We start from the raw sequence: 14146 nt of genomic DNA on the forward strand, positions 1-14146 counted from the left end.
GGCTTTTCCCACTGTATCTCTGCCAGTATGAAATAAGACCATTGGAGGATGCCTTTTGCTATAGAGACCAATGACCTAACGGTTTTCAGTTCTCAAACTGTGGTCCACAAATCAGCAGCATCAGAATCACCTGGGAACTTGTTAGAATTGCAAAGTCTCAGGTCCCATCTGGAACCTATTGAATTCTAAACTCGTACTGGCACCCTACAATTTCTGGGGGGGGGGGTGTTTTTCATGAGTCCTCCAGGAGGTTCTGATACAACGCTAAACCAACCAGAACCACTGATCCATTCCATTTCCGAGTGGTTCCTGTTGCTGAGTTCTTCGCCTCATCATAATAAAAAAGAGCCCTTCCTCAGACTCCAGGTGGGCAGGGACAATTCTCCTGAGGGTGAAAGTAAACTTCACTGAGGGTTAACAAGTCCCAGGGCCCTTTAACGGAAAACACACTAAGCAAGCTCCGATGTATGGGATTTATAAATTAAAAATATTCATTAGGCATTCCCATGGGGTCGACCCCCGCTACTCTCGGGCCTGTGCTCACCCTCCACGCTCAGGCTGGAGACCTCTCCACGTAGTCACCACGACCCAGGGCGCTGTACTACGGCAACCAATCAGATGCCCTCGGAAGGAAAACTACAAGTCCCAGTATGCCCCACGCCGTCCCGTCAGGCGGCGAAAGGCCGCGCCCCAGAATTCTTCGCGGGCAGGTGGCAGCCTTAGTCCCTGGCGCGCGCGACCACTCCGGAAGTCCCGCGCAGGGGCCGGTGGGCCCTCGGCACCCGCGGCTATGGCCCTGGTGGCTACAGTAGCGGCACTCCTGGCTGCACTGGGTGGGGTTCTGTGGCTGGCGGCCCGGCGTTTCGTGGGGCCCAGTGTCCGGCACGGAGGAGGGGACTCCGGCCTCATGCACGGGAAGACTGTGCTGATCACAGGGGCGAACAGCGGCCTGGGCCGCGCCACGGCCGCCGAGCTGCTGCGCCTAGGGGCGCGGGTGATCATGGGCTGCCGTGACCGCGCGCGCGCCGAAGAGGCAGCGGGTCAGCTCCGCCGCGAGCTCCGCCAGGCTGGGGGCCCCGGGCCGGGCTCCGACGCCGGCGAGGCCGGCGAGCTCGTCGTCAGGGAGTTGGACCTCGCCTCGCTGCGTTCGGTGCGCGCCTTCTGTCAGGAGATGCTCCAGGTGTGGGGCTCCGGGAGCCAGCTGGAGATCGGGGACGGGCGCAGGCCTCGGCGAGCGGGTGGGGCGTGGGCTGAGCGGCGGGTAGCCGCCCAGAGTCCGGAGGGTGTGACCTTGGGAAAGACCAAGCCTAAGAGTCCCAACAGTCCAGTGGTTTTGAGAAGGCTAGGGAGTGCAGGCTGGGAAAATTGGTAGGACAGGCGTCTGCCTTCCAAAGATGCTGAGGAAATAATGGCCCCAAGAGGAAAATAAGCCAGTTTCTGCACATTTCCTTTCATTAATGTGAGGCCGGCCCTGGAGGAGATCCGCGAGGTCACGGACTGTTTTTTCTGTGTCCCTAGTGAATCTGCACCAAGCCATCTTTCAGAGAACCTTAGAGCCAGGGACCTTGAAACAATGTCCCCCCCCCCCCCCCCCCACCTGGGGTAGGAAGTTTAGTTCTCTGTCACCAGTGGACTCATTAGCACCACATCCTTAAGCAGTATCTGGCCTGATTTCTAAATAGACTGGAGCTCAGAATCCCAGTGGCCAAGTGCTCTAAACAGGGACAAATAAATATAATACTTCGTATTTATTGAAGGTTTCCTATGTGCCAGGAGGTGTTCCAAGCATTCTTAGGATGACTTTCCTGTGTGCCAGGAGGTGTTCCAAGCACTTATAATGAAATTAAAGTGCCCTTGGCTATTACTGTCATCGAAGCCTCACAGCAACCGTGGTAGACATTTTTATCCCCATTTTACAACGTTAGGCAATGAAGGCTAGGTAGGCCAAGTAATTTGCCCAGGATCTGTCTCCAAAGCCCTCGCTGTTAGCTTCTATACTCCTGCTGCCTGCCAGTGAGGTGTAGGATTTCTTTGGTTAGCTGATAAATATTCCACTGCAGGGGATGTCCTCTGTTGAAATTGAGATAGAAGAGTTTCCTGCAGGGGTAACTTGCAAAAGCCATATAGAAAAGTGAAATTTAAAATTAGCTGGCCTGGGAAAGGTGCCTGTATGAAATGGAGCCTCTTGAGTCTACAGCAGAGGTTCCCAAACTGTCTAATTATTTTTTTTTCATAATGCTGGTGAGCCAAAGGAAAGATCTATCGGTTTATTAAGTAATTAGGTCCAAACAACCCAGTATTTACATCCTAACAACTTAGTAGCTGTTTGAAAAAATAATACACATAATTAAAAGAAAAAATTTTTTATTTCATTGTTCAATAACCATAACTATTGATGGGAAATGTGCACCTGTTCACTGCACCAACTTCTCAGTCTTTGGGATCAGACTGGAAATGTCCATCTTTTTTTGTTCTACATTGATTTTTAACATTGTACTTGCATTTTGGTAAAAACTCAGCTTTGCAGAGATGAGACACCATTGAAAGGAATTTAGCAAAATTTAATGCTTAAGCTGTGAACCCCCTGCAGCTAGTAGTTTGAGATGTTGTACAGATTATCACTTTGTTTCCCTGGAAAATATAAAATTATCCATAGCACCCTGTGGAGTCCCTTATGAGGCTGTAGGGCGCTTTGATGCATTGTTTGGGAACTATTGCAGATCTTTTTTGTCTGTTTGTCTTAATAACTAGTGTTTCATTATCAGCTGAAACAGTTAACAATACTGATGTATAAAAGATGTTGAAGCATAAAAAGTGGGTCTTCCTGTTCATTAAAATGTGGATGGGTCTGGGAATGCTTCTCATTTCTGATACTTACAGCATTTAACCACTTTGGCCATTTGAGACAGAACTAATTAAAAGTTAAAGAGATAAACTTTATTAAGTTTCTTCCTGGCTCTGAAGTTCAGTGACAATAACCATATATATATTTTTTTAGTGGAAGTGTAAATTTCCCACAGGTTGGTATTCATGGTATTTATATCATTTATCTCCTCAAATTTAAAAAAAAAAAATAGTGAATGATAAAGTCTTAAAATAATACAAGCCCAGCAAAGAATGATGGCTCAGAAATGATTAATACAGGAAACTCTTCCAAAGGATTAGTGAAAAAAGAACACTCCTTTCTTTCCCCCACGGGTGAACTTTTGCCTTCTTTTTGAAGTTGACTGTTGGAAAAGCCAAAGGTGCGTAGACAGACAGAATGATAAATAGTTGATCCTCTGACAGGTAGGCTGTGATAACAGTTGTGAAATTTAACACATTTTTCTTTTTACTTACACTTGGCAAAAGGGCCAGTGAAATTTGAAATTTGACCTCAAATTAATTTAATCGTAGGTCATCACTCCGTCTTTACACCTGGAACATGTTGTGCATTTTTTTCTCTGCCCATCAGAAGAGACAGAGAGGAGCCAGGAAAGGGCTGGGGAAAACCAACTTAATATGAATTAAAAAATGAAAAGACTTCCTTTTGAGGACAGTCTAAATTTTAGCATTTTACTCTGGAGAGATGCAGGAGGGTACAAAGTGCAGAATTCTGACTATATAGATCTTCCAAGCTGCGGGCCTCTTGTAGCTTGAAAGAGGTAGATTTCATACAGGGAAAAAAGAACCGTATTCTAGAATCCTAATAGATGTTAAAGGTGTTGGTTGGGGCTAACTCCTCTCTAAATGTCCTTTGCTGTCATTGTGAGACTTAGTGTTATGTTTCATTGCATTGTTGTTTTTTTTTTTTTTTCCCATTGTGTAGTTTCTGATATTTTGATATTACCTACTTATTTTTTTCTTAATATTTCTTTGATTTATTCTTGATATCCTCTCCAGTCTTATTTTGCATCCTTGACCCTCTCTACTGTCCCAATTTTGAGGAAACCACTTGAAGTTGCTCTATCCCCATGGTACTGTTTGCCCTTAGAAAACTACAGAATGGAGAAATCCTAATTTGGCCCTGGCATTGTTAATAGCAGCTCTGGGAATAAAGGATGCTGACCTGCCTTCTGCTATACTTCCACTTTCTAGCACACATCGATTCTCTAGCTATGGTTTGAAACTCCCAATTAGAAAAGCAAGCTAGCTTACTAATTAAAAATAGGGGCATTAAAAAATAGGGCATTGCTGTCAGAAGATTTCCTCTTCCCATTTTTGTTTGCCACTTAGGAGCCCTGTCTTCACAAATCACCTAACCCGGGTGCTTCAGTTTGCTCTTGAAGTTGTTGAGGGTAGATGAGATAACATGTGAGAAGCACAAGCCCCCCATTAAGCATGCAACCCACCCTCAACTGTTGAAAACCCTTGAAGGCATTGTATAGAATTTTAGTACTTTGCAAGAATTTGTTTTTAATTTCATTTGAGGCCTGTGTTCATAATTACCTCATTCTCTTTTTGACATTTAAAGGAAGAGCCTAGACTGGATGTCTTAATCAACAATGCAGGGATCTTCCATTGCCCTTATATGAAGACCGAAGATGGTTTTGAGATGCAGTTTGGAGTGAACCATCTGGGGCACTTCCTACTCACCAATCTTCTCCTTGGACTCCTCAAAAGTTCAGCTCCCAGCAGGATTGTGGTAGTCTCTTCCAAACTTTATAAATATGGAGACATCAACTTTGAAGACTTGAACAGTGAACAAAGCTATAATAAAAGCTTTTGTTACAGTCGGAGCAAACTGGCTAACATTCTTTTTACCAGAGAACTAGCCCGCCGCTTAGAAGGCACAAATGTTACTGTCAACGTATTACACCCTGGTATTGTGCGGACGAATCTTGGCAGGCACATACACATTCCACTGTTGGTCAAACCACTTTTCAATTTGGTGGTGTGGGCTTTTTTTAAAACCCCAGTAGAAGGTGCTCAGACTTCAGTTTATTTAGCCTCTTCACCTGAGGTGGAAGGCGTGTCCGGAAAGTACTTTGGGGACTGTAAAGAGGAAGCGCTATTGCCCAAAGCTATGGATGAGTCTGTTGCAAGAAAACTCTGGGATATCAGTGAAGTAATGGTTGGCATATTAAAATAGGAACAAGGAGTGAAAGAGAGCTATTTATAAAACTGGATGCCTTACATCTGTAATCAGAAATGGTGTGGCTTGAGTACTTGCTACTTGAAAACACAGCTTTGGTTTTACAGTAACTGCTGAGAGGTACATAAGGATATTTTGAAGGTACTAAAAAAGTTATTTTCTAGAGAACATAAAATTTCAGAAAAGTTTTAAATATAAGCATAATGAGTGGTGTAACGAGCAATAGTGTAATGAATATATAATGAACAATTTTATAAATTATGATTGAGCAAGCATGGATTATAAATATTAAAGAATCCAGTGACTTAAACACCTTGAGAAGTTTTTTCAAATATCTTTTTGAGTTTCATGGCCAAAGTGTTAAATATTTATATTGCAGTGCTGGTTTTTGTGTGAAAATAATATGCCTATTGTGTGCACCATTCTCACTTGGAATAAATTCAGTGATGCAAATTCTTAATTGTGCATTTTTTACAAGTTTCACTAAATTGTGTCCTTTATCATCTTATTAGCCTCCACTGATCTTGGTATGCCCAGTGTCTTCCCTTCCCACACATCTTGCATGCTGCATTAAGAAGTAATATTTCGGGGCGCCTGGGTGGCTCAGTCGGTTAAGCGGCCGACTTCAGCTCAGGTCATGATCTCGCGGTCTTGTGAGTTCGAGCCCCGTGTCAGGCTCTGTGCTGACAGCTCAGAGCCTGGAGCCTGTTTCAGATTCTGTGTCTCCCTCTCTCTGACCCTCCCCCGTTCATGCTCTGTCTCTCTCTGTGTCAAAAATAAATAAACATTAAAAAAAAATTTTTTAAAGAATATTTCAAAAACCCAAATCTGTGTCACAGTGTCATATCCCTGCTTAAAAATATGTGGTGGTTTCCAATTGCCCATAACAGTCGGTTTCCAGCCTTTTTTTGTTAAGCTGCAGAATTCTTTCTTCAAAAGAAGTCTTAAGGGGCGCTTGGGTGGTTCAGTTGGTTTAGCATCCAACTCTTGATTTCAGCTCAGGTCATGATCCCAGGGTCATGGGATCGAGCCCGTGTCAGGCTCCGAGCACGGAGCCTGCTTGTGATTCTCTTCCTGTGCCCCTCAACCCCCAACCCTCTTCGTTCTCTCTCTAAAAACATAAACAATACAAAACAAAAAAGTCTTAAGTAGAGAAACTTAATGGATAAAACAAGTAATTACAATACTTGTTAGTATTGTCTTTTTCCAAATATGTTCCTTTTGCTAATTCCTGAAAGGACTTAGCAGAATATGATAGTTTATAAACTACTTCTATTTAAAGTTTAAACTCTTTAATATACATTTGAGACTATCCAGGAACTGGCCACAGGCTTACCTTGTCCTCTTAGTGTTGTCCAATAGAACCTTCTGCAATGATGGAAATAATTGTGTCTGTGCTGTCCTGTGAGGTACACTCTAGATACGTGTGGTTATTGAGTACTTGAAATATAACTGAGACCTGCATTTCTAATCTTATTTAACATTAATTTAGATTTAAATAGGCACAGGTGCCTAGTGACTAATGTCTCAGACAGGAATCTCTCTTCATTCCATTGTATAACCCAGTCATCATTATAAATCAGTCATATGTTCACTTGCTTCTTGGCCTTTCCTTCTATCGTTCCTTCCATCCCTGTAGGCAGAACCAGTCCTTTTACTACTTTGTTTTAATTGATTTTGGAGCTTTACTAATTATTTGCTCAAAAATCCAGTTAGATACTTAGAATAAGAATTCTTCAAGGAATTTTTTTTTATTTTGTTATATTCTTATTAGTGTTCCTTCCTCAAGAATCAAGTGTAGTACTTGACACACAGTAAACATTGAATACTGATGTTTGAATGAGTAATAAGTAATGGGTCAGTGGTGTGCCTAAAAATAAGTCTGAATAGGGCTATTGTAGGTATCTGTACTGTAACATCAGAAAAAATAATTAGTATTTCTTTGTCTTAGCCATCTCTTATTGGAAAAGGAATTGGGACAGAAAATGATGGACTGTACAATACTGAATTTAAGGACCATTTTGCTCAGGAGTAATCCTCGGTTATTATTTTTAAGACTATTTATATTATCTGGTTACCAGTATCAATTCTTTTCGAGAATCGCAGGACCTTGGCAGATTACACAGAAGATCTGTTTTCTGTTAGAGCACTGGGTTGTGCATCTGAGGAACACGGTGTTTGTATCATCACAGGTGTGCCTCTGCAGGTGTAGTGGGTATAGCTGCATCATGTTCTTTGAAATGTATTTTTAAAAAATACTCCACAAAGAGACTTGCTGAACTTAGAAATATGGCAGGAAATACACCAGAATGCAACTTGGAAAAATGGAAGCTAATAAATCTGTCCTACACCTCGACTTCATTAAAAAGAGCGCCTTTTTTATTTATTTTTTTCTTCCAGTTAATACCATCTTTTCTGGCTTCATTTTGATACCTGATGCTTTTCAGGGGAGTTGGGCCTTTTGTAAGAGTTGAGCCTTTCAGAGTTCTTGTTTGCGGCACCATAATAAAATAGGATATATTAATTTATCATGATGGAAAACTAGAAACTCATCTGGAAACACCAAGTATTTAGGTAAAATGAGCTGCCATTTGGAAGATGTCCTTCCCACCCCGTGTTGTATGGAATCGAGGGCTAATAGCTATAGTATGACTAGTTAGATTTTGAAGATTATTATTAAACTCTTCTGTTCTGCTGACTTACTTCTAACCATTTCACTGGGCAAAGAAATGAGCAAAAGGCAATTCTGTTCCGCTGATTCTTATTCTCACCCTTAGCAAAATATTGTTAGAAGTGTGCAGTGTGCCAGATGATGCAATAATTGAGTTAGAAACCCATTTTCATGTTGGTTTCTGGCTTCATCTTTTGAAATGTTGCCTTCTACATCAAGCAACTTGTTCTGAAAAGAAGTGAACTTGCTAGATTTTCTGCCTCGATTCTACTCAGAGTAACTATTCTGTATAGGGGTTTCCCAGTAGCATTTAACTGGGAAAGGGATCTCATGGCATAAAGACACCACCACATCAGATTTGATTAACAGCTCAACTATCCAGTTCTCCCTGAGACACTGGCAAGGTACTTAACCTCCTTGAGCTTCTGTTTTCTTGGCTCTATCATTCAGATAATCCTTTAAAGGACTGTGCAGTGAATATATTAGAGTATGTAAATAAAGCATTTAGCAAAGTGCCTGGCACATAATAGGCACTCATCCATTTCCCCTTCCCAAATGCACCTGATCATTACTATTAATGGTAATAGTAATTAATAATAGTAATGTTTGTGTGAGTTCGTATGATGGAAACAAAACTAAACCAAGGGTCAGCAAACTTTTTACAAAAGGCCAGACTGTAAATATTTAAAGTCACTAGGCCATATACAATCTGTGGTACATGTTCTTTTTCTTTTATGATCCTTTAAAAAATGTAAAAACCTTTCTTAGCTCATGCAGGCCAGACCATTACATTTATGCAACAGCCCAATGGACTAACTAACTCTTCTTCTCTTTCAGACACTGTGCATGACAGCGGTTCTTGAGTGTGCTGTAACACCAGTTTCTTTGTGTGGCTCCTGTTGTTTCTTCATATCATCTCTAATCTTGTATGACTATTTGTTTGCAGACCCAGGAAGTCTAGAGAGTGTATTTTTTAAAACCTCTCTCCAGCTATCGATTCTGATGTGAGGAATCATAGTTATCCTCCTTCAACTCTCTCCCCTCACAAACCTGCTGAGCCTGGCCAGAGATCTGAGGGAACCTCTATTTGAATATTTAATTGATTCCAAATGTCCTAAGGAACACTGAAGAGAGAACATGTTACTAATCACCCTTCAGGAGCTTGGCCCCTACAGACAGCTTCAGATGTTTCACAAAGCTTATCTGGACAATAGGGAGTTAAATTAGTTACAGGTTAACACGAGGAAGGTAGTTTCTTCCTAAAGGCAAGTTAGGTGGAGTGCTCCATTTTGCACCACCAGTAAGGAAGAGTTTTTGCTAAATTAGATAGATCACCAAAGTACAGAGAAGCACCTTTAACCGACCATTGACTTACTGTAATAACTCCATCTTGTAAAACATACTGACTGATACCCATAGGGTGCAAATGCTCTAGGCTGGCAGGTTCCCCTCCAGGGCACTTCTGGCTCAGAATTCTGCCCCCACCTGTTCTGTCATATATTTACGAAGAGTGAGTTGTAGAGCACTCATGTATTCACTTAACAGATATTTATTGAATGCCTATTATGTGCCAGTCATTATTCTAGGCTTTGGGGAGGCAGGGGCAACAAAGAAAACTCAACCAAATCTGTGTGTGTGAGTTAGTTGTGCACTATTAGTAATCATAATAGAAATCATTCATCATAATACAAACCAATGAAATATGAGCACAAAGAGAAAGAACTTCTATGAAAGGTAAGCTGAGTGCTTTCTTACAATTAAATGATGGCAGATCGCTAGAAACTTGCTGTTGAATAAAGTTTCAAAACACCTGTCAAATACTAAAAATATATTTATAAAAATCTAAAAGGTGTCTATATTTAGTGCTTTGCAGGTGACTTTCAACTTTGACTCCATTTTATTTTATTTTATTTTATTTTATTTTATTTTATTTTATTTTATTTTTAATTTTTATTTATTTTTGAGACAGAGAGAGACAGAGTATAAACAGGGGAGGGTCAGAGAGAGAGGGAGACACAGAATCGGAAGCAGGCTCCAGGCTCCGAGCAGTCAGCACAGAACCCGATGCGGGGCTCGAACCCATGGGCGGTGAGATCATGACCTGAGGTGAAGTCGGACGCTCAACCGACTGAGCCACCTAGGCGCCCCTTGACTCCATTTTAAAGACACAAAAACTGGAAATCATAGACTATACTGTGTAAGTGACTATAATGCAATAAGATGGGATTCCAAGTGAACTCATACTCAGAAAAACAACAAATAAGGGCCCTTTGCCTTGTATCAGAAGATAGGCAAATAAATGAATATGCTGTATGTTTCAAGTTGAAATAATAAATCCCAGTGCATATGATTCATCTTTATGATTTCCTTCTTTAATCAACTTGTTCATGTAACCAACCAATTCCAAAGAAGAGGGCTAGTACTGTATGAAATAGAGCTATCACTGACACCAGAAAGTTTCAATTTGGAGGAATTGGCAATAAATGTGTTCTGCATAGTGAGTCATATTTTCCTTAAGACTTCTAATCTAAATTGAAATATATATATTTTAGTACCCCAATAGACTTAATTGATTATTGGGTTTATTTGGTCCTGAGTGTTTTTGCATCCTAAGATTTATTTTCATCATTAACCTTGTTTGTTTCTCTGCTTCATTTAAAGCCCCTACTAATTGTGTTAAGTAGGTAAGTTCCTTAATATTTAATAGTTATTTTTTCAGTATGTCCTTCGGTCTTGAGAAGTTGCCATGTTACATATGATGTATGACAGCCTAGTCTGTTCCGAGTCTCAAGTTTTAAAATCTATTCAAAAAACAACAAAAAAGAAGTTGCTAACTTCTTTATAAATTCTGACTTAAAAAATACTTTTTTTTTTTTTTGAGGGAGTATACCCTATAGTCTACATAGTAATCCAGTGATTAGCAGAATGGTTTTAAATCCTAATAGCACCTTTCCTGCTACTATGAGAGCAGTAAAATGAATGAGTAAATAGAAGTTTAAGTTGTAAATATATTCAAGAGATTTTTATCTGTACAGACCTACATACAATGTTAACATTTTAGGAATATCTTGAAGTTGTACACATGGTTTGAGGAAATGCTGAGCGCAGAGAAATACATAATCATTAGTTTGTGAAAAAAGCAAAGCAAGTTTCTGCCACCAACCCATGAAAGCACAGGAAATGGCTTCATGTAGTAGGTGTTGGAGTCTGAGCATTCTGTTGACAGAAGCGGGTCCTACCCAGGGGTTTTGTGTTAATGTAATCAAACACTTCAGAGCTGCAGCCTAGCAAGCTCAAGTCCACCCACCTCAGAGTTTATCTTTAGCTCATCTGGAAGAGTTTATTTTAAACATTGAACATTGTTTGCTGCTGTTGAAATGAAAGTGAGAGAGTTACAAGCTTTCTTCCACTGCCATCTGGCAGATTTACTGATGGATCGGGTTCTTTAATCCATGTAGCCCTGTGTGTGGGAGCTATTGTCTTTGTGTTGATCATGCAGCTGGCTTGGCTGAACTTTAAAAAGCTCACACAAAGCTATGGAGAGCCATCCTATAGATAAATGAAGTCGGGGGTGTTGCAAAAGCCAATGGAGTCCTTTGCAGGAGGGTGGAGAAGGCTCAAATGTAGATTTTTCATTCTTCTCCGAACACACTATAGCTCTCTTTGTGACCTGTAAAAGAGGAGAAGAACCGTATTGGAATATTTTAAAAGAAATCATCGTAGCCACAAAGAAGTAACTATAGCTAAATTGGAAAAGTATGCAGCAGGGTAGAAAGGAAAGGAATAGCAGGTTAGAGGGTCCCCACCTCCTTAAAATAAATGCGGGATGTAAGAAATCAAATAAATGTGCTTTTATTTTCAGTGGGGATTTTTTTTTTTCACTATGTGTGATATGGGGACATTCAAAGGCACCAACCACATACTTAGTCATAGCCTTTTGGGGTGTGGGACAATGTAGGATCTAAGTCAGTACCTTACACCGAGTATAATTTATGACTAACTTCAGTGTGTAATTCTTACCTTACCCACTAATGCATATACAAGCATTAAGAGATTCCATGTGAACAATGGGCTATGCGCAGGATAGGATACATTCAATATAACTTGCACTCAGTTTATAGAAAAACAAGAAGACAAATAGAACCAGAACTATCTTGGGTATGTTAAATTGCCATTCAGTTTTCTTTCCTTTTAGTAAAACAACTGCACTGTGCACATTCCAGACAAAAACCAGTTTCCAACAAAAGATGCCTCTACAGTGAGATTTTGAATGAGTGATTCCTACTGTTTTTGGCTATTTTCTGGTAGTTGTGGAAACAGAGTTGCTTCTTTTTATTCAGTCTTATTTTTGTTGTTTTGTTTTGTTTCGATAACAAGAGGCAATTGAGGTAGATCCTGTAGTTCTGTGTCCACTCACTTCTCAGTGGGTATTGAGCAGGGGCTACAGCGGTAGCAGCATCCTGATTCTGGTTTCCTGATCCCAGAATCAAAGCTATGTCTTGTAAATAAGTATTTCTGCCAGGCTCCCACCTTCCTGACCGTGCATGACAGAAGTAGCAGCTTCCTCTTACAGGTCAGTTCTGTAGTATTTCTGGATTCATTCCTGTTACTATAACCTAACCCAGTATTTCAGCCCTCCCCATTATTTTGTGGGCACCTACTTCCCTACTTTACTCAATCCCCTTTTCCTTAAAATATCTGGGAGGATTGTTTTCTGCTGAAAGAAAGAAAGAAAGAAAGAAAGAAAGAAAGAAAGAAAGAAAGAAAGAAAAGAAAGCAAGCAGATTAACAGGATTACTGACCAGGGACAAGAAGCATAAAGTTTCAAATAAAAACCACCTTGCAAATGAGCAAGCAATGGCATAATAGAAGACACAAAGAAATGGAAGGTTACAGCTGGAAAGGGAGGGAGCTGATGAAGGAGAGGCAGCCAACATGGCATTTCTTTGGTAAAATCACAGAAGTACAATGCTTGGGCCCTCACTCAGCAGCCTCACATATTTGAACTTGTCAAGATGTCAGTAGACAATGAGAAACCACCAAAGGAACTGGAAACCTCTTTCCTTTGGGTGACACACAGTGAGGAAATCCATTTGGGGAACAAAATTATAACCAGAAATTTGATTAGATACCTGTATTAGGTGAATTCATAAGCAGATTTATGCTCTAGATGGCCATGGCTCTTGAAGGGGGCTTTAAAAGGATGTGTTCTCTTGTTGACTACTCCACCTTCTGGGTGACATTTTCTTTTTGCTTTTTTTGAATCTGTGCTTATCACCTAAATATGGCTAGTCTGCCTCAGGAAACATTTCACTTCTATAATACATCACAGAGAAGTAAAAGCGGCCGAGTGAATTAGCCACACTCAAAGACACAGGTAGGGGTAGAGGAATATATCATTCATGGTTGCAAAGGCTGACATATGAGAGAGTATCCGCGAATCTTTCCTAATATGAGATTTCTGGGGAACAGGTTAATTTATCACAGCTGTTTTCCATTTAGGAAAAATGTAATAAATACTAGGCTTCCTTCAGCAGGCAATTTGATTAAGATTGTAGAATGACGTGTGATGGATAATCCTGCATATGTGTTTTGGGCAGTGTGAATGGATTAGAAGAACGTTCATAACTGAAACCCTGGCTACCCTAGGAATATTTATTTCTAGTTATCTGCTGCAAATCAAATCAGAGAAGTAGAGGTAAGGGGGATGCGGAGGCTACATGTGAGTGTTTAAGAACCAGACTATAGTGCATGGAAGGCAAGGACATGTTTGAACATTTTCTTCTTCCTGCTAACATCTGGCATGGGGCTAAAACATATCAATTACTCACAAGATATTAGGTTGATTATTTAATTAGTTATTTAATTACCAAAAACTAAGGTGTCTACCACCATATTGATGGTCAGGGTAGATGGAGCTGATTTAACTGGCCTGGCAGATGGTCTCTTCCAACATCCTGGAAAATAAGCTCAACCTTCACAGGGAGTAGAGGGTTCTTTGGGCTTGTGACAGTAATGCTGGATTGTCTTATACACTCTTACTCAAAACACGGAATGATGCGTATGAAAGAGCCTTGAGTAAGTGTGTCATCATTTTTGACAGTTATAGTCAATAATAATTAGGAATTTGTAGGAGGGGAAACTAGAATGTCAACAAAGAAGGCTCACAGGCTGAAAAAAACAAATCTTGCCACAGATTTCCCTGGAAACGTCTATATAGTTCATTCAAACTATTGACTAGTGCCTTCCAGTTCTTTTTGCAGATTCCTGTGGATTCTGGTAAGCAGTCTGCCTTCAGTTGATGAGAGAGGATTTGCCAAAGCCAACACAATTAATTCTGCCACAACCAGTATGTATTTGCTCTGGTTCATAATTAATTTTCAAATAAGTATATATGCATG

The 14146-nt window shown here is 40.5% G+C and overlaps 1 protein-coding gene across 1 annotated transcript; it reads left to right on the top strand.

The window, feature by feature from the left end:
• The first annotated feature begins 697 nt into the window (after positions 1 to 697).
• On the top strand, positions 698 to 5703 carry RDH14 (retinol dehydrogenase 14). The gene is made up of 2 exons (XM_042982455.1): positions 698 to 1180; positions 4454 to 5703. The coding sequence occupies exons 1-2, from the start codon at positions 791 to 793 to the stop codon at positions 5069 to 5071; spliced, it is 1008 nt and encodes a 335-aa protein (XP_042838389.1). The 5' UTR covers positions 698 to 790; the 3' UTR covers positions 5072 to 5703.
• The last annotated feature ends 8443 nt before the right edge of the window (positions 5704 to 14146 follow it).

Source organism: Panthera tigris, chromosome A3 (genome assembly GCF_018350195.1).
Source record: "Panthera tigris isolate Pti1 chromosome A3, P.tigris_Pti1_mat1.1, whole genome shotgun sequence".
Classification (NCBI taxonomy): Eukaryota; Metazoa; Chordata; class Mammalia; order Carnivora; family Felidae; genus Panthera; species Panthera tigris.